The sequence below is a fragment of the Chlorocebus sabaeus genome, chromosome 3 (assembly GCF_047675955.1).
Source record: "Chlorocebus sabaeus isolate Y175 chromosome 3, mChlSab1.0.hap1, whole genome shotgun sequence".
NCBI lineage: Eukaryota > Metazoa > Chordata > Mammalia > Primates > Cercopithecidae > Chlorocebus > Chlorocebus sabaeus.
The window spans coordinates 11,335,914-11,357,065 of record NC_132906.1 but is presented as its reverse complement, the minus strand read 5'-3'; the positions used below and the strand labels follow the sequence as shown (position 1 = coordinate 11,357,065).

At 41.8% G+C, this 21,152-nt stretch overlaps 1 protein-coding gene across 6 annotated transcripts in view; it reads left to right on the top strand.

Moving 5' to 3' along the window:
* N4BP2L2 (NEDD4 binding protein 2 like 2) overlaps window positions 1-21,152 on the top strand; it is a 97,155-nt gene that overhangs the window by 69,388 nt on the left and 6,615 nt on the right. For 5 of the 6 annotated variants that reach the window (XR_012091865.1, XR_012091864.1, XM_007960104.3 and 2 more), the window contains one exon: window positions 15,962-17,685. Coding sequence is in view for 3 of the 6 variants with exons in the window: in XM_007960104.3 (XP_007958295.2) it covers window positions 15,962-17,685 (1,724 nt within the window). In the remaining 3 variants the exon portion in view is untranslated. Of the gene's footprint in view, window positions 1-15,961; window positions 17,686-21,152 lie in introns of those variants that run through there. The other variant, XR_012091859.1, reaches the window with a different exon arrangement.

Sequence of the window (21,152 nt, the reverse complement as noted above, 5' to 3'; positions counted from 1 at the left end):
TCTGGATTTATCTGATTGTTTTCCCTACGGTGTCATTTAACATCTTCTGGCCTTTGCATTTCTTGTAAAGTGGAAGTTAGGCCTAGAGAGAGGCTTGATTAAATTCAGGTTAAATATTTTGGGCAAGAATTATTCATAGGTGATGTATTTTTATTCTTCTTAGATACCCTTTTGTGAGGGTGTGCTGTCACACCCAGTGTCAGGTTCTGGCCCATGCTGAGGTCCCAAGGGAGTGGGTGGATGGGCAACAAATAGCTGAAAGAACACTCAAGGGGCTGTAGGCAGGTGAATATGGTTTTATTCAGCAACTCTTTCATCAGCAGTTCACTTGCACTAGCTCCCTCATCAGCAGCTCTCCTGCAGCAGCTGTCTGACACTGCTTTTATCTTGGCTGTCAGTTCCAGCTCTGCCTCTCCTGCCACTCCCACACACAGCTGCATTCCCTGGCCTACAAGGCAGGCTCTCCTTTAAAGGGTTAGCAGCTTAACTCTTTCTCTGGGTACAAGATGAGCTGGGCCCTGGCTCCCCCTTGTCTGCCTACAAGACGGACAACTCTGGCTCTCTCTCTCTCTTTCTCTGGGTGCGCCTGCACAAGCCCTGTGCACGGCGTCAGCAGGGCAGTTATACCTTTCTCAAACAATAGTGACTCCGAGCCCAGTATGAGCTTACACAAACAGGTTATATAACAAGTGGAGTATGCGCCTGCGCCCTTAAAATCACTGAGTCATTCTGGCCCAGATGTCCATCTTGGCCTATTCGTTGACCAAAGCACATCCATATACCTTAAATTTCACCCTCTAGGCCAAGAGAGATAGGTTTTGGGCACAGAGGCCCCATAAACACACATAGGCTTCATACATAAGCCTGACACATAAGCTTTGGGCATGCAGGCCTGATACACAGTTTTGGTACATAGGCCCTGGACACAGGTCCAACACATACATAAGTTTCTGGACACACAGGCCCTTACATACATAAGCTTTGATAAACTGCCTAGCTATTAGTGCATTTACCATAGGTGTCACCTCCTTGGTGATCATCGTTCACATTGCTCTGAGTTCAGCCCATTGGCTACTTTGCCTGCACCTGTTTTCAAACCATATGGTGTCAGTATGAGGCTAGACTGTGACAGCAATCCAGGCAGCAGTAGCACCCAAGCTAGACCTATCTGTGTACCCTGCCCTATTAAGAATGGGGGGATGTTCTTCCTGACGGTGAAGGCTCAGGGTCTAGGGGTGCTTTGGGCCCCATGGCTTTATCTTGCATTAGGACTCCAGGTCCCAAGACCTCTTTTTTTTTTTTTTTTTTTTTTTTTTTTTTTTTTTTTTTTTAATTTATTATTATTAAACTTCAAGTTGTAGGGTACATGTGCACAACGTGCAGGTTTGCTACATATGTATACTTGTGCCATGTTGGTGTGCTGCACCCATCAACTCGTCATTTACATCAGGTATAACTCCCAATGCAATCCCTCCCCCCTCCCCCCTCCCCATGATAGGCCCCGGTGTGTGATGTTCCCCTTCCCGAGTCCAAGTGATCTCATTGTTCAGTTCCCACCTACGAGTGAGAACATGCGGTGTTTGGTTTTCTGTTCTTGTGATAGTTTGCTAAGAATGATGGTTTCCAGCTGCATCCATGTCCCTACAAAGGACACAAACTCATCCTTTTTTATGGCTGCATAGTATTCCATGGTGTATATGTGCCACATTTTCTTAATCCAAAACCACAATGAGATACCATCTCACACCAGTTAGAATGGCGATCATTCAAAAGTCAGGAAACAACAGGTGCTGGAGAGGATGTGGAGAAATAGGAACACTTTTACACTGTTGGTGGGATTGTAAACTAGTTCAACCATTATGGAAAACAGTATGGCGATTCCTCAAGGATCTAGAACTAGATGTACCATATGACCCAGCCATCCCATTACTGGGTATATACCCAAAGGATTATAAATTATGCTGCTATAAGGACACATGCACACGTATGTTTATTGCAGCACTATTCACAATAGCAAAGACTTGGAATCAACCCAAATGTCCATCAGTGACAGATTGGATTAAGAAAATGTCCCAAGACCTCTTGTAACACTCTGGCTAAGGGACTTGTACTCAGCATACTCCACTGTTCTAAATAGGTGCTGCACTTTGCTAAAGTGGATATCTGCGCCATTCCAGTCTGGGGGCTTGTTACCTATAAATGCACCCATCCTGCTATTGGGAAAGTTGTCTGTCCTGCCACGCTCTCGTTAGCCTGAAGGGAAGCCTATATAGCTGCTAACTGCTTCCCTATCAATGAGTATCGGAGCTCAGCTCCCTTCCATCGTTGGGACTAAAAGCCTACTGTCACTCCCGAGTGCCTCATGCATTGCTGTAGGCCCTAGCCAAAACTATCTGTGGTCACATCCACATCCAGCTTAAATGAGCACCGCTGGTCAACTTCCCATAGGGCTTGTGTCTACTGAATAGTCTGCTTGGCTACTGGAAAAGGCTGCCTCAGTTTCATTATCCCAATCCCAGGCAAGAGGGGCATTGCCGCTTTTAAACCTGTAAAAGAATCAGAGGTTAGCATAACATCGTTAATAAGACTATGACACCACTACACACTGTGAAAGTCCATTGTCGCCCTGCCGTGAAGGCACACTGTTCCTGGCTGTCTGAAAAAGAAGTCCCAGTTCCATGGTCAAGTGGTCCATCAAGTCTGTGACAGACAGCACAGCTGCCAAGCTGTGCAAAACATCCACCCCCAGAATGCATTCAGGCATGGGAGAGACATACACAGTGCGTAAGCGGAGAGCCAGGCGGCTGATGCCAAGGTGCAAAGATACAGGTCTCACTTTCACTGACTGGCTTCCGTGGCCATTAATTGATGCAGCCCTACCCAGAAACTTATCTGTGTTCAGGGACCAGTGGATTGCCAAGTCCACCTGTGACTCTGGTGGTTCAGTGTCCCTCCAAGCCAGGCATCTCAGCCAGTTCCCTCATCAAGCAGAAAAGGCTTTACACTTCCACCTGACCGCAGCAGGTACTCGCTGAACTGAAACACTTAGGCAGGACCGGGCCGCACAGTAACGTCCTTCTCCCAAATGACTTGCACCAACTCTGTACATGACTTCCATCGTCTGACAGTCTCTGGTATTTCTCTGGACCAGCATCAGTTCATACTTTAAAGAAGCCAGCCTCTCCATCTTGGAGGCAGAGCAGGAAATGTGTCAGCTCCTTCATCCCAGAGACAGAACCTTCAGGCAGGGCGGGGATGCCCCAGACGCTGCTGATGTTACTTGCATAACTCCCACAACTCAGTGGGGGTGGGGGTCACCTAGGCCCACCTTTGGGGTGCAACAGCTGCTTATGCTCTATTTTCTGGTGGACCACTGGGTGAGCCTGCAACCGAGGTTCTTCCCCCTGTACTGCATCCCACAGGGACTGGGCATGCACGTCCTGCGGCACAGTCATAAACACCCATCTGACTCTGCTGACAAAGTCATGTACCTTCTCGGTGCTGTGCACTACTAGGTGCTTTGGTGCCATCTCCACACTGGGTGTGGTGGCAGGTGCCTGTGGTCCCAGCTACTCAGGAGGCCGAGGCAGGAGAATGACATGAACCTGGGAGGCAGAGCTGCCAGTGAGCCGAGATCATGCCACTGCACTCCAGCCTGGGCGACAGAGCAAAGACTCTATCTCAAAAGAAAAAAAAAAAAAAATCAATTCAGCCAGTCTGTATCTTTTAAGTGGAAACTTTAATCCATTTACATTTGAGGTCATTATTGATATGTAAGGATTTATTCCTGTCATTTTGTTAGTTGTTTTCTGGTTGCTTTGCATATGCTTTGTTCTTTTGTTTCTCTTTTATTGTTTATCTTTATGGTTTGGTGGTTTTCAATAGTAGTAACATTTGAATCCCTTCTCTTTTTCATTTTTGTGTTTGCTCTACCAGTGAGTTTTATACTTTTATGTGTTTTCATGATGGTAGATAATGTCCTTTCACTTCCATGTATAGGACTTCTTTTAACGTTTCTTGTAGGGCCAGTCTAGTGGTGATGAATTGCTTCAGTTTTTGCTTTTCTGAGAAAGACTTTATTTATCCTTAATTTTTGAAGGATAACTTTGCTGGGTATAGTATTCTTGGTTGATAATTTTGTTTTTCTTTCAGCACTTTGAGTATATCATCCATTTTCTCCTGACCTGTAAGGTTTCTGCTGATAAATCCACTGTTAGTCTGATAGGAGTTCCCTTATATGTGACTAGATGCTCTTTCTTCTTGTCATTTCAGAATTCTCTGACTTTTGATAGTTTGCCTATAGTATGCCATGGAGAGCTTTTTGAGTTACATCTATTTGGGTTTCCGTGAGCTTCCTATATCTAGATGTCTAAATCTCTTGCTAGACTTGAGAAATTTTCAGGTACTATTTCATTAAGTATGTTTTCTGTTCCTTTACTCTTCTCTTTACCTTCTAGAACTCTCCAAATTTGTGTATTTAGTAATATCATGATGTCCCGTATGCCAAGTAGGTTTCGTTCATTCTTTTTATGTATGTATTTATGGCTTTATTTATTTAGTTGTTGGTTTGATTTGTTGTTGTTGCTGTTGGTGTTGTTTCTGAGATGAAATCTCGCTCTGTTCCCCAGGCTGGAGTGCAGTGGCGTGATCTCAGCTCGCTGCAACCTCCACCTCCCAGGCTCAAGCAATTCCCGTGCCTCAGCCTCCCAAGTAGCTGGGACTACAGGCACAAGCCACCATGCTGGGCTAAGTTTTTGTATTTTTAGTAGAGATATGATTTCACCATGCTTTGGCCAGGCTGGTCTTGAACTCCTGAGCTCAAGTGATCCGCTCACCTTAGCCTCCCAAGGTGCTGGGATTGTGGGCATGAGCCACCACACTCAGCCTATATATTTATTTTTTTTATCTTTGTCTGACTGGGTTATTTAAAAAGACTTGTCTTTAAGTTCTGAGATTCTTTCTTCTGATAGCTCTAGTTTATTATGGAAGTTCTCAAATGAATTTTTTGTTTCAGTCATTGAATTCTTCAGTTCCAGGATTTCTGTTTGGTTCTTTTTTATGATATCTATCTCTGGTGAATTTCTCATTCATATCTTGAATTGTTTTTCTGATTTCTTTGTATTATTTATCTATGTTCTCTTGTATCTCACTGAGCTACTTTGATTATTATTATTTTGAGTTCTTTTTCTGGAATTCCATAAAATTATTTTCCACTGGAATCTATTGCTGAAGAATTATTATGTTCCTTTCGAGTTGTCATATTTCCTTGTGTTTTCACGTTTATTTTTTCCTTATGTTGATATCTGCATATCTGGTATAACAGTCACATCCAACTTTTTTTGGATAGGCTTTTATAGGGGAAGACTTCTTCCTAAGGATGTATCTATGGTGTTGGTTGGGTAGGACACTTTAGCTGTTATTCTGGGTGCATGGAGTCATGCAGTTTCCATATTATTTCTTCAACTGTAAACAGCATCTGCGGTGTTTGTGGTTTTCTCAGTGGCTTAGGCTGAGTTTGTTAGTGGAAATTGTGATGAGGTTTACTGTGGAAGGGGTTGCCAGTCCTCAGTCCTCAAGCTCAACTGGTGGCACTGGCAGGTTGAGTATGCCTCTCCTTGGGCCTCTGGGTGGCACAGATGAGCACCAGTGTTAGTGGGTCCCAATATGCTGATTCTTCAGCCTCTAGGCACTTGCTCAGGTACCAGGAGTAGCAGCAGTGAACCAGGTAGGGGGGTAGGTTCTCGGTGTCCTGGGCAGTGTGCTTGTTTGGGTGATGGCAGTTATGGTGATGGGACCACCATCAGGCTCTGAAGTAGCATATGTTTGTGTTAGCATTGGCTGTGACAAGCTGGGTGGGCCCGTCCCCAGATGTCCAGATGGCACATTTGAGTGGATGCTGCCTGTGCTGGTAGTGGCAGACAGGGTAAGCCTGTCCTCGGGTTCTGAAGAGGAGTGCAGAGATCCCACCAGTGGTGGATAGGGTGGGGCAATCCTCAGGCCTCAGGGTAGTGGGCTTGGACACTGAGTGGGAGGCAGTGTTAGGCTGAGCAGGCCTGTCTTCAGTAGTTTCAGTAGTATGCTGAGGCACCACCTGTAGTGGGCAGGGCAGGGTGAGTCCCAGGCCCGGGTGGAGTGCTTAGGTGGTTGCAAAAGTGTTGAGAGTGCAGGGGTTTGGGACAGCTGAGGGACCTGTCCTGAAGGCATGTGCAAGTGTGCTTTGACCTTGCTGCTGAAGAGGGTGTGGTTACTGCCTGAAGTGCGTGCTTCAGCCCCTGCAGCAGCGGTGGCAGCTGCAGTGGGCTGTGGCAGAGTCTGTTCTCAGGGATTGTGCACATCAGCCCTGCTGCTGGGAGAATGGGGTCACTGTCTGTGGTGGCTGCCCCAGGTAGGCAGTCTCAGGTTCTAGAAAGCACACACTTTAGTTCCCTTTGTCCTGGGGGCAGCCTCCCCAGTGTGGTACACTGCACATTCCCCAGGGTGCAGCACACTGTGTGTGCTAGAGTGCTGAGTTCCCGCTACTCCCCTGGGTTTAACCAGCATTGTACTGCTACAGCCCTCTGGATGGATGTGGGAGGATATCTCTAGTGATGTGAGCAGCATGCAGTCTGGCATGGACCAGGCTCTCAAGATAGTGCCATGCTGCTGCTGCTTAGGAGTTGTAGGGCAGTGGGACCTGGTGTGAGCTTCCTTTCTGGAGCAATGCTATCATGGCATCTCCAGGCAGCTCCCTCCAGTAGTCTCAGGGCTTATAAGGGTCAAGGGGTTTTCTCCTGGCCCAGGTTACAAGAGTCTGTGGTCATTGACCTTTTCTCTGTACTGGGAAGCTTCTCTGGGCTCCCAGCTGATCCCAACTAAGCTGGTAGCCTTGTCTTCTGATCCCTCTGTGTCTTAGGTGTATTCCACTGTTCTCTCTTAAATGCTCTATTCAGAGTATGATTATCTACTTGTTATTTTGAGTCTTCTTTATGGAGGAGGTGAGTGCTGGATGCCTCTAGCCTGCTGTCTTGAAGCCCCTCCTTCTAACTTCCATCTATTTATTGCTATTAATTATTTGGTGAGACATTGTTCATATTTGTTTTTAGTTCTTTATCCATTGTTTCTTTTAGCATATTTAAAATAGTTAACATAAAGTCTTTGATAAGTCCAATGTCTAGGCTTTGTCAATGATTGTTCCTATTAATTTCTTTTTTTCCTGTGTATAGGCCACAGTTACTTCTTTGTATGTCTCATAGGTTTTGTGAAAATTAGACATTTTAAATAATATAATCTGGGAAATCTGTAATCATATTTCACCCCTCCTGAAGGTTTGTTTCTGCTCCTTGTTGTAACTGTTGTTTGTTTAGTGACTTTTCTGTACTAATTTTGTAAAATCTATATTCTACTGAAGTCTTTGTTCCATTAGTTTAGTAGTCAGCTAGTGATTCAACATACGTTTCCTTAAACATCTGGAACAACAACATCATCATCATCAACAAAAATATTCCATCTTTGTGTATGTGTTGGGACACCTTCTACACTAAGGCTGTTTATAATTCTGCCCTTGTCTTCATTTCCTGCTTGTATAGAGTCTGGGTGTCAGCCAGAAGCGACAGCTTTTTTAGGTCTTTTCTGAGCATACAGCCTGACTTGGGTAAGTGCATGGCCTTCTAGATTCCCAGGAATATGTGGGAGCTTTTCAAAGCCCTTATTCCCTAAAATGCCTCACTTCTCATCTTTTCTTCTCAAGCTTTTTGGATTATCTGTTGTTTACCCCGAGTGGCAGTTATGCCTTACCCCAACTGACAGTGGCTAGTTCATTTGCCTTTAAATGTATTCAGTAAATGCCCCCTACACTGGGTAGTTGTGTTTGTCCTAGGAAAGTTTTGAGTTAGTTAAAACAGGCGCAAGCACTTTGAGCTCGGAGTCACCAGCAAGGTCAAAACAACAACAATTCTCTGAGAAGAAGGTCCTTTCTGCCACCCTTGGTAATAAACACCGGTGCTGGGAAAGTAGGTTGTTGTCTTCAGAGCCAGTATTAATCTGCAGAGCAGTACATGGGGCCAGAGTAAGTTAAAACCACTACAAAGAGCTGGGCACAGTGGCGTATGCCTATAGTCCCAGCTGCTTCGGAGGCTGAGGTGGGAGGATAACTTGAGGCCAGGAGTTTGAGGCCGTAGTGTGCTGTGCTCAGTTCTGTGAATAGCCACTGCACTCCAGCCTAGGAAACAGCCATACCCTGTTTCATAAAAACTTTTAAAACTAACAAATATTTCTTACTGAGACTCAGCTTTCTTTTTTTTCTCTTTATTAAACATTTGCCCGGTTGCTGTAAACCCTTCATCTGTCTTCACAGTTCTGATAAAGTTGATTCTGACAGTTCTTTCCTGTTTAGTCACTTCTGTTGTGAAGGGATGAGCATTTGGAGTTTGTTACTCCACCATTTTTGTTGACATCACTCATTAGTTGACTTTTTTTTTTTTTTTTCCTCCAAGACAGAGTCTCCCTCTGTCACCTAGGCTGGAGTGCAGTGGCCAGATCTGGGCTTACTGCAACCTCTGCCTCCTCAGCTTAAGCAATTCTGCCTCAGCCTCCCAAGTAGCTGGGACTACAGGCGCCCGCCACCATGCTTGGCTAATTTTTTGTATTTTAGTAGAGACAGGGTTTCTCCATGTTGGTCAGGCTGGTCTCGAACTCCCAACCTCAGGTGATCCACCTGCCTCGGCTTCCCAAAGTGCTGGGATTACAGATGTGAGCCATCGTGCCCTGCCAATAATAATAATTTTTTTCTTCCTTTATAGTCCTTGTATCTCTTCATCATTTTCCTTTTCTATTTTGTCTGATATATCTTTCATGAATACAGAGGGCCTATACAATGTTGAATGGAACTGGTGATAATAGGCTTTCTTGTCTTGTTTCTGATTTAAAGAAATGTTTTTAATATTTCTCATATTAGAAATTATGTTTGTGATAGGATCATAGTACTCATTGTTAATTAAGGAAGTTCTCATCTATTCCTGGTTTACTAAGAGTTATGTGTGTTATTTTTAAATAGTAATGGATTTTGAGTGTTTTAAGTACACAGATAGAAAATAAATAAAACGGGGGCCGGGCGCGGTGGCTCAAGCCTGTAATCCCAGCACTTTGGGAGGCCGAGACGGGCGGATCACGAGGTCAGGAGATCGAGACCATCCTGGCTAACCCAGTGAAACCCCGTCTCTACTAAAAAATACAAAAAACTAGCCGGGCGAGGTGGCGGCGCCTGTAGTCCCAGCTACTCGGGAGGCTGAGGCAGGAGAATGGCGTAACCCGGGAGGCAGAGCTTGCAGTGAGCTGAGATCCGGCCACTGCACTCCAGCCTGGGTGACCGAGCCAGACTCTGTCTCAAAAAAAAAAAAAAAAAAAAAAAGAAAATAAATAAAACAATTTCTACCACTATTAAAAAGCTTTTAGATGTGTTTTCTCCTTTAACCTGCTGATGTGGTTAATTATATTAATGGATCGTCTAGTATAAATGAGTCTTGCAATCTTGAGATAAACCAGTTAAATCATAATGTATTATCTGTTTTACACATTACTGGAGGTAGTTTGGTGATATTTTATTTAGGGTTTTTGTATTTAACTGAGACTAGCCTGAAAGTTCTCATTTTTGTGTAACTTCCTGGCTCTATCAATCTATGTTAGCATTTTGAAAAAAAGCTGGAGGTATTCTTTCTTTTTCTTTTCTCTGGAAAATTATGCATCTAATTGCAATGATCAATTCCTTGAATATTTGGTAGAACTTTTCTGAAAAGTCACCTGAACTTGGAATTCCCTTGCTGGGGGGAAAAAACTTAACCTTTATTGTTTTAACATTCTAGGACTACCCAGGCTTTCTGTTTCTTTTTAGTCAATTTTAATAACTTGTGTTTTTGGCTGTGTGTGCTGGGCCTGTAATCCCAGCACTTTGGGAGGCCAAGGCAGGAGGATTGCTTGAGCCTAGGAGTTCAAGACCAGCCTGGGGAACATAGTGAGACCCTGTCTCTTAAAAAAAAAAAATAGCTGGGCAGCTAGGCATGGTGGCACATACCTGTGGTCCCAGCTACATGGGAAGCTGAGGTGAGGGGGATCGCTTGAGCTTGGGAGCTCAAGGTTGCAGTGAGTCATGATCATACCACTGCACTCCAGCCTGGGCAACAGAGTGAGACCCTGTCTCAAAAATAAATTAATTAAATAACTTGTATTTTCTAGCTAAATATATAAATAAATGTATAGACTACATTTCATTTAAATTTTCAAATTTGTTGTTATAAAGTTATTCATATAATTAATCTTTTATCTTTTAAAATTTCTCTGGATCTGTAATTGTGCCTTCTTTTCTATTTCTAATGCTCATTTCCTTTTTTTTCTTCCTTAATCTCACCAGGAAGTTGTGTTTTTTATTATTCCCTTTCTTCTACTTAAAAGAATATGTATGTATATATATTTTGTTTTCTTTTTTAAAAAATGGACAGAATCTTGCTATGTTGCCCAGGCTGGTCTTAAAACTCCTGACCTCAAGCAATCCTCCCACCTCAGGTTTCCAAATTGCTAGGATTACAGGCGTGCACCACCATGGCTAGCCTCTTCTACTTTTTTGAAGTTTATTCTGTTCTTCTTTTCTGTAACTTCTTCAGTTGTGTGGTTGACTCATTAATTTTGTGTCTTTCCTTTTTAATGTGAATGTTCATGCAAATATCCCTTTAAGTATCACTTTTTAGGCCAGGTGCAGTGGCTCACACCTGTATTCCCAGCACCTTGGGACGCTGAGGCAGGCAGATCGTTTGAGTCCAGGAGTTTGAGACCAGCCTGGACAACATGGAGAACATGTCAGAAAGAAAGAGAGAGCGAGAGAGAGAGAAGCAGGGGTGGGTGGGAGGGAGGGAAGGAAGGAAAAGAAGGGAAAAAAGGGAAGGAAAGGAAGGAAAGAAAAAGAGCCAGGCATGGTGGCGCTCCTGTAGTCCCAGCTACTCTGGAGTCTGAGACAGGAGAATCACTTGAACCCTGGAATAAGAGGCTACAGTGAGCCGTGATCATATCACTGCACTCCAGCCTGGGTAACAGAGCAAGATTCTGTCTTAAAAAACAAACAAACAAAAAAACACTTTTTATATATATTTTTTACTGTTATTCAGTTCTAAGTATTTCCATTATAATTTTTCTACCTATAAATTTTTCCATGTTTATAATTTTTTCCAAAAAAATTATTGTTACTAATTTCAAGGTTAACTATATTATGGTCCATACATTAGTAATTCTTTGAAATCTGTGGGGGTCTAGCTTTATGGCCTAGTTAATTTCTATAGATATTATATGTGAGCATGAAAAGAATGTGTTTTCACCAATTGTTGGATGTGGTGTTCCATGTTAGTGTGCTCAATCATTATTATGCTAGTTAAACTTCTGTGTCTTTATTTTGTCTCATTGTTCTATCAATTACTGAGAAAGGTGTTTTAATCTGAGAAAGATGGTGGATTTATCAGTTTGTCTATATATGCCACTTAGTTGAAAAAATTTTTTTCCACTTCCAATCATTTGCAATTACATTAAGTAAATTACATTTTTGGAGAATTTTCCAGTTCTTCTAACTCAACTGTTTGTTTTAAGTAAAGCATAAGTATCACATTGCCACATTCTACTCTTGAATTGCACCATAGGAGTCTCAGTGAAATTTATGAGATTGCTTTTGTTGTTGTTAATACATAATAAATATAAGAGCTGCCATTTATGAAGTACCCACTATGTGTCAAGCATTGTGATAGGTGCTTTATTTATAATTAAAGCCCTCTTCTCTCACATGATTGGGACAGATAGCTGGTTAGTTCATTGAAAAAATTGTTTAAAGAATTATTATGAAATGATACATGCTTTAAACATTTTATTTGAACTTAAATGTTTTTATGTGTATTTATTCAGCAATTTTTATGTATAATTTTGTTCAGTGCAGTTTAACTTTTTTCATGCATAAACCACATCTGTAGTGTGTAGTCAGGAATTTCTAGTTTCTGTTGATATAAATTGGAAGTAGAACCCAAAGAAATATTCAAAGCAATATGAGTGCATAATCATAGGTCTTTATTATTTTTAACCAAATTTTATAGTTATCCTGCTTATTTAACAGTTGTTTAACACTTCATGTTTAGTGAGACAAACTATATAATTATAGTAAAAATTATTATTGGCATAAACAGACTTGGGAATAAACCCATCTGACTCTTTATAAATATACAGTTCTAAACAGTGACAGCAAAAGCATTCAGTTACACTGGAGAGCAGCCATCTAGCTGGGAGCATTTAGTGTGAGTCATTAATATCTGTCCTTATTGTACAGAGGCAATGGAGAGAATCAATTGATCTGCTCTATCAGTTGAGTAGAGGTTATTTAAGAGTATCTATATTAGTAGTCCTTACAACAGCTTTGCAAGGAGGGGTATTTTCCTCGTTTTAGAAAGACATGATTTGCCCAAGATCCCACGGCTAGCTGAGGGATCCCACTGCTAGCTAAGGCCTGGACTTGGCTATTACTGAAACAGGACCAGGACCTGGCCTCAGTTATTTCAACTGGTCATTCCACAAAGCCATGAGACCTTTTATAATCTGCATGTGATTTAATCTCAGATTTACTTCATTTATTGTCCATTATCATAAATTAGTATCTAGGATTCTGCATTGGGAAATGTTTTCTTCTGGCCCCCTTAATTATTTTTTTTTCATGAAGGTTATTACTCACCATGCTTTCCAACCTCCCTTCCTGCTTTCTTCAGCTTTATCTGGATGCTCTCTCACCTTTGTCATCCGGTCACAGTTCACTTGGTTAGGTTAGCTTGTATCTGAACAAACAATTTCTAATTCTTGAAGAGGTACACTCCATCGCTACCTAGCAGCTTGGATTCTAAGCTATCATCTAGAAAGCAAAATCTTACTTATCATAGATGTGTTACCATTTGTTCATTTCTTAATTTCTTCATTCTTTTCAAAGCTACATCCTGTGCCTCTAACTCTTTTGATTTCCTCTCCATGACTAACTTGTATTTAGTGATTTTTTTTCTTCTAATGGTGCCATTCATTCCTAAATGAATCAGCACCAGTGAGATCACATTTAATGATCCTTGACACAGCTTTGATGAGATTCTCACACTTTCTAGATAGATGTTTCTAAAGAAAATGCATCTACTGATTAGCCACATTCAAGCAGAAGTTATCACCACCACCATCACTACCAAGTCTCTTATTTCCCAGGGGATTCACAAGTCACTGTTACTGGTTTGTGTTTCCTTTCCAGAAAGCCATGTCCACTGTTTCTGAAATAAGGACGGTAGCTATATAGAGCTCCAGTGGTGCAGAACTGGTATATGTCTCTGGCACTTCATTGTAGAGTCAGTCTGAGGATTTTCATACCTCTTGGCATTCTGTTGTATTTTCAGTTGGAATTCTAATCCTTAGAGATTCCTTTGATTAACTCTTAGCAAACTGCCTTAATAAACTGCCTGATCTCCCAGACTCCAATAGTTTACTTTTTAAACCACATTATTCTTTCATGGTCCAGTGTTTACTTCTCTGCAGGCATAGTGGGTTGTTAGCGTTAGCAGGTCCTTCCCTAGAAAGCAGACTCAGGAGAAAAAAACAACAAAAAAAGACATTAGCAGGGTCCCTATTATTCTGTTCCTAAACAGCTGATTGTAATCTGCTTAGAAAGCAAAGGAACTCTTGGAGAGTATTAGAGAAGCCCTCTTCTTTTTCACTTTCTGACCTCTTTCTTAAGGACAGATTAGCCTACTCTGAGCTGGACTTTGAGGGAACTGATTTACCAACCCTCTCTCCAAACCCGTATCTTGCAGACTTTTATGTTGCAGTAAGTAACCACTTCATCCCTCTAATTAGGCTGATCTCCTGGTACTCATACTTGATTCTTATCTTTTTCCTCATATCCTATATCTGATTTGTTTTCAAATCTTGCTTATTTTTCCTTCAAAACAGTATCCAGAATGTGATCCCTTCTCACTGCCTCCACCCCATGAGTGATTTAACTCCAGGAGGAGGCACGTGTGCCCATCTGTTGATCTCAGTTATGGGCCATCTAGCCTGGCTTTCCCATTGCTCATATGGAGCCTTGACCTAAGGGCAGATTAGGGAGAGAGGCTCCTTCATGGCCAGTTCTACCTGATTCCAATGAAAGTCCTAGTTGCAATCCAAGGTACAATGTCCGTTATGAAATTCATCCTGCAGACTAGTATGTCATTCTGAAAACAAACTCCCCTGTCTTTACTCAAATTTGAACCATTCTGTTTCAGGGCAAGGAGAAAAGAAAAATAGAGTTTGTTGTTGCATTATTCATTTGATTACATGGTAATATGCTAAGGACGTAAGAGACTCACTGCAGCACTGGTGATTCTATGGAGCTTAATGCACTTAATGTGTGGTCACTGTCCCTCAGAACAGCTCTCTACTGTACAAAGACAGCCAGCCCTAATATAGGGAAATGCAGTTACTGAAATATGGCTCATCACCAAAATGTTTATAGTTCCGTATACCATCAGAAAGACTAAGGTCTACAATTGTACTTGGAAAACTGGCTTTAAAAAAAAGATGTGACATTTATGTATTGGGACTGTTTAATTGCTTTACATGTACCAACTCACCTAATCTTCAAAACTATATCAAGTCAGGGCAAAGGCTAGACTTAACCCCATTTTACAAAGACAACTGATATACAGAGAAGCTGAAGAATGTGCTCAGGGTCACGTGGCTAGTGGCAGGTTCAGACCTAGTTTGATTCGCTCTAAAGTCCACACTCTTTAACCATTATGCAACACTGCCTCTTGATTTAAAGAGAAAATTGTACAAAACATTTCCTTCTCTCTTTTTCTTCCTCCTCTCGTTTTCAAACGCTCACATGTGTATAAACAGAAGATACTCAGCTGGCAAGGGTTGAGTCCTTTTCATGACAGCAGTTCTTGGGCCTTGACTCCTATTATCACTAACTTAATAGTATCTTGAGACTTTTCTCCTGTTGTCTCTCCTTTCTCTGGATCAAATCAAACAAGAAACAACAGGAAGTGAGAGGAGATACTGGAGGCTGGTCTCAAACTCCTGACCTCAGGTGATCACCCACCTCAGCTTCCCAAAGTCCTGGATTACAGGCATGAGCCACAGTGCCTGGCCTCTAGATATGTTTAGATACACAAATATTAACGTTTTATAATTGCCTATAGTATGCAGTGTAGTAACAGGCTGTACAGTTTTTCAGCCTAGGAGCAATAGGCTATATAATATAGCCTGGGTGTGGTGTAGACTGCATCACGTAGATTTGTATAAGTACACTGTGATGTTCACACAGTGATAAAATTGCCTAACGATGCATTTCTCAGAAAATATCCCTGTTAATACATGCTTATATATGAAATATTTCCTTTAAGGAAAATATTAGGTTTTTTAAAAGTTGTTTATGAAATGATTGTATGCATATTTGCTTTAACTTTCTCAAAGTGTACTCATTTTTAATGTATAGGATTAAAGTATCTCTTTTTAAAAGTGATTTTAAATATAATATAAAGTATGGCCAGCGTGGTAGCACTTGCCTGTAATCCCAGCACTTTGGGAGGCTGAGGCGGGCGGATCACCTGAGGTCAGGAGCCTGGCCAACATGGTGAAACCCCGTCTCTACTAAAAAATTAACCGAGCGTGTTGGTGGGCACCTGTAATGCCAGCTACTTGCGAGACTGAGGCAGGAGAATCACTTGAACCCGGGAGGTGGAGGTTGCAGTGAGCCAAGATCGCACCACTGCCCTCCAGCCTGGGCGATAAAACGAGACTCCGTCTCAAAAAACAAAAAGACAAAAAGTACATGCACACTTGAGATTCTCTTGTACTAAAGGTTTTTAAATCTGCACATGAAGAGTATGATGTTATAGTTTGCTTATGTTATACATGTAATTAAGTCATACATTTTCTTAATTTGATATTTCAGAGGAAGAGTTTTGAAGAAAACCGGGCATAGGCTCAGCAAAACCAAACAGAAGAGGAACAGAAAAAGAAACAAAAAGCAGAACAGTCAGAATAAAATCATGGAGGAAGACTCATTAGAATTCTTAAGTGATCTTACACCAGATCAGGACCCATCTCAGAGTGAAGAGGAAGACATTGCAAAGACCAGAAGAGAATCAGAATATCCTTTCATTGGTGGTCTACAAAATGAAGTCAGAGATTTTGTGACTGGGTATAAAGAAAAAAGATGGAAAAATAAAGATCCTAAACACAGTTTCCAAAACGTTATGTCTATAGTTGAATTGGACAACATACCAAAGAATTACCTCTCTAAGGAAGGTGATAACTTGTTTGTAACTTTGTCACTGATGCCAGATGAAACCTCTGTTACTAGTCCAATAGTGACTCAAAACCTTTCCTGTGTAACAACCGATGACTGCTCTGGCATGAAGGTAGAAAAGCATATTAGAAATAGGCATACCATAGCGTTAGACACCCAGGACCTTGCTGCGGAAACTTCATGCTCATTTATGAAGAAGAGAGAAATAGTAAATAAAAGTCTCCCACGTGAACCCGTTCTGTGCCATCAACGTGGAATCAGAGTGTCAGATAAAGTTTTAAGAGAGGAACAAGTGTATGCAATTAAAATCAGTCACTGGGTTTTTTTCACAATCAGTTTATCTGATGAAGATTTACAGCTGGGCTCTGACAGACAGCCCTATTTTGGTAGCTGGCCTGCAGGACCTCATAAGTGTATATGTGAACAGAGACCAAAGAAAGATAGCGCACGTAAGTTGACTGGTCCTGACAGCAGGGGGCGATGGATTCAATTGATCTTCACTTCGGTGGCAGCATCCGGACCAGGAAGCAGTCCAGAAATATTGACCGACAAACTACTGATAGGAAATGATGATTTTTCACCTCCACCTGAAACTATAGATTCATTCATAGAAACAAACCTCTTCAGAAGCTGCTTACCTCAACTGGATATACCAAAGAATGCCTTACAATCAACAAAAAATAAGAAAAGGATTTTCAATGTGGTACCAAATTTTAACTTATTAGGACAGAGTCATATCAGTGTAAAAGACAGGGAGAAATGTGACCTGTTAACAAAAAATCATGGACTAAAAATTACTTTGGGAGAAGAAAAAGATAGAATTTCAGAAAGGAACAGTGAAGAGGAGAATAAGCAAAAACTTATGACCTTTGATCATCATCCATTGTGGTTTTACCTTGATATTATGAAAGCTCCCCCTTTAAATATTGGTGGACAGCGTTATTCTCATTGCCTGTCATTTAACAGACTAAGGTGCTCTGCATCTTTATACAAAAATTATATTCCTTCTTTTGTGCTGCATAATATGTCTAGTATTTGGAAGGCATCTTTTACAAACAAGAAACTGTTTTTGACTTTCGAATCTCAGACAAGAGTAGGTAATAAACTAAATGATGCAGGGTTTATTACCCCAGAAATTTTACACAGTCATCCTGACACTTCGTGCTCTTTGGGAATCAGTTCTGATTTTCACTTTTTAAATGAAAGATTTGATGGAAAGCTGAAAAGATGGGAAGAACCTAAGCAATTACCAGCTGAGGACAACCAAGACTTAACAAGCACTCACTGTAGTTCCCTTGGGCTACCATTATCACAAGGGTTTGCCTTGCAACTAGTAAAGCTTTTTGGATCTCCAGGCATTCCAATGGGTAAGTTGTTTTCTTTTGCTAAAAGTAAAAGATCCAGTTTAACATATGTAAGCAATTTTAGAGGTGTTTCTACCTGGTGGTTAGTGATCTCATGCAGCTTATTAATCTCGTGGTGCTTTTCAGCAGTGAGTGAGGACCCTTAGCAAACGGTGCTTGATCTTCAAAGTCCCCACCTTTTGCTGTCGGTAGTCTTCATGTCTCCTTCAATGTCTTTGAGAACGTAGAATACTTGGGCTCTCAATTTCAATAGATACTGGGAAGAATGGAGGATGAAACGGGCAAAAAGGGATTATGTAATCCAGTAGAGATAGGCTGCTTTATTAATTTATTAATTTATGAGATGGAGTGTCACTCTGTCACCCAAGCTGGAATGCGGTGGCGCAATCTTGGCTCACTGCAAGCTCTGCCTCCCGGGTTCACGCCATTCTCCTGGCTTAGCCTCCCAAGTAGCTGGGACTACAGGGGCCCGCCACCATGCCCGGCTAATTTTTTTATATTTATAGTAGAGACGGTGTTTCACCGTGTTAGCCAGGATGGTCTCGATATCCTGACCCCGTGAGTCGCCCGCCTCGGCCTCCCAAAGTGCTAGGGTTACAGGCATGAGCCACCGCGCCCAGCCAGAGATAGGCTGCTTTAAAAAAAAAAAAGAAAGAAAGAGAACCTTTCTACTTTCTTTCTGTTTTTGAGGCGGAGTTTCGCTCTTGTTGCCTAAGCTGGAGTGCAATGGTGCAATCTCGGCTCACTGCAACCTCCACCTCCCAGGTTCAAGCAATTCTGCTGCCTCAGCCTCCTGAGTAGCTGGGATTACAGGCGCCCGCCACCACGCCCAGTTAATTTTTGTATTTTTAATAGAGACGGGGTTTTACAATGTTGGCCAGGCTGGTCTGCAACTCCTGACCTCAGGTGATCCACCCACCTCAGCCTCCCAAAGTGCTGGGATTACAGGCCTGAACCACTGCTCCTGGCTGTAAAGAAACTTTCTACTTTCCACCTTTATTTTGTTTAACACATGGCTCTTTTCTTTCTCATTCACAATTATGGCTCCCAAATACAACATTAGTAAATGGGAGATTGCAAAGATTACATGAAGGAAAGATATCTGAAATAGCTGAATTTACTTTTTAAAGGCAGTCTGGAAAGGATGCTGAAGGGATGAGGTGGAAGTCTGACTAGTTGACTTAAAAGGTTCCTTCAGGCTCTTAAGGTTGTTATTTTGGGGCTGGGTGTGGCAGCTCACACCTGTAATCCTAGCATTTTTGGAGGCCGAGGCGGGATGATCACTTGAGGTCAGGAGTTTGAGACCAGTCTGGCTAACATGGTAAAAACATGCTCTACTAAAAATACAAAAACTAGCTGGGCATGTTGGCATGTGCCTGTAATCCTAGCTACTTAGGAGGCTGAGGCAGGAGAACCACTTGAACCTGGGAGGCAGAGGTCACAATGAGCAGAGATCACACCACTGCAATCCAGCCTGGGCGACAGAGTGAGACTCCATGTCAAAAAAAAAAAAAAAAAAAATTATTTTTGGAAATGAAAAAAATCTACATGTGAATAAAACAAGCAAAAATATGATTTTTTAATATTCCACCTAAATTTCTTTTTGGGCCAGCCACAGTGGCTCATGCCTGTAATCCCAGCACTTTGGGAAGCTGAGACGGGTGGATCAGCTGAGGTCAGGAGTTCGAGACCAGCCTGGCCAACATGGTGAAACCCCATCTCTACTAAAAATACAAAAATTAGCCAGGAATTGTGGCATGTGCCTATAAACCTAGTTACTCGGGAGGCTGAGGCAGGATAATTGCTTGAATCTGGGAGACGGAGGTTACAGTGAGCTGAGATCGCACCACTGCACTCCAGCCTGGGCAATAGGGTAAGACTGTTTCAAAAAAAAAAAAAAAAATTTGTCTTCAATCATGAGCATATTTAAGATAATGTCTTTATGATATTTATCCCAACTTTTCCTTATCTGTAACTCAATAGCTGATACTTTCTAGTGTTCTTCCTTGGGAACAGAAGCTGTAAGACTCAAGAGGCCAAAGCTCCGATTTTTGTAGTTCTCCTGTATCTTCTGTTGTTCTATACTTCTCAGGATTCCTTGGGGACCTGTTCCATCTCAAAGCTTGTCACCCTGAGTTTTTTTACTTGGTTCCTAAGCTTCTGATGTTCCAGATAAATTTGGTCCCGCAGCTGAGACCAAAGATTGACTAAGTCCTAGGGCCAAGGAGTCATAATTATCAACCTGCTCTTGGGGCTCTGGCATCATATTTATCATATTTGTAAACTTTGTGAATAATTACATCTGGACTATTTGCTGTAATTTTTCTTTTTTCTCTTTTTTTTTTTTTTTTTTTTTTTTTTTGAGACGGACGCTCTGCCGCCCAGGCTAGAGTGCAGTGGTGAGATCTTGGCTCAGTGCAACCTCTGCCTCCCAGGTTCAAGCGATTCTCCTGCCTCAGCCTTCCAACTAAGTGGGAGTACAGGCACCTGCCACCGCACCCAGCTAATTTTTTTTTTCTTTTTGTATTTTAGTAGAGATGGGGTTTCACCATCTTGGCCAGGCTGGTCTCCAACTCCTGACCTTGTGATCCACCCACCTTGGCCTCCCAAAGTGCTGGGATTACAGGCGTGAGCCACCTCACCCAGTCTATGTGCTGTAATTTTTCTACCCACCTACATACACCAAAGAAACATACCAATTTTTTCAAAGTAAATGCATTTGCTTTGGGGCGCTCTAAGTGATAACTGAAGATGTTTTAAATCTGGGATCTTAGTCAAGGTCCATATTCTGAAATTGTATGTAAAATTTTGGGGGTTATTTTGTGCCATTTTTTGGGGGGAGATCCGTAGAGGGGTCTATGATGCAAAAAGATTAACAATCACTGCTTTAGAGAAGCACCAGAATGCATGAAGACACTATTGTGAAAAGATTCTATGCCTCCTCTTACCTTGAATGCACGATATCATCATAATCAACAATGATCAAGCATCTGCTAATTAAACTTCAGAAAGCTTTTTAAAGGAAATAGACCTCATTCATCAAATAGCTTACCTTCTAAATGGGGAGACAAGACTAACATAAAACAAAATTACTGCACATAGAAAATATAAATGATAAGCTTATGAATATTTTATGAGTGACATTAGTAGTGCTAAAAGGATTGTAGAAGAAAATTTGAGGTTATAGTTTTGTCTGGAATGCCCTCCATGTGGAAGTGCATTATAAGCACTGTTTATACAAGGGAGAAAGAATGTAGCTCAAAAGAAAAGCAGAGGGGAAGAATTTCATATTTGGAAATGGCATGTACTTGAAAGGGATAAAGAGGAAACCGTAAATAGAGGCTATGAAGCAATTTGTTTGGCTAGATTGGACGGGCCACGCTCATGGTCAGTGGCCTTGTAAATAAGGCAAGAACGCAAATGAATCCTAGTATTAGAGTCTGGTTAGTGTTTACTAATTGAGATCTGAG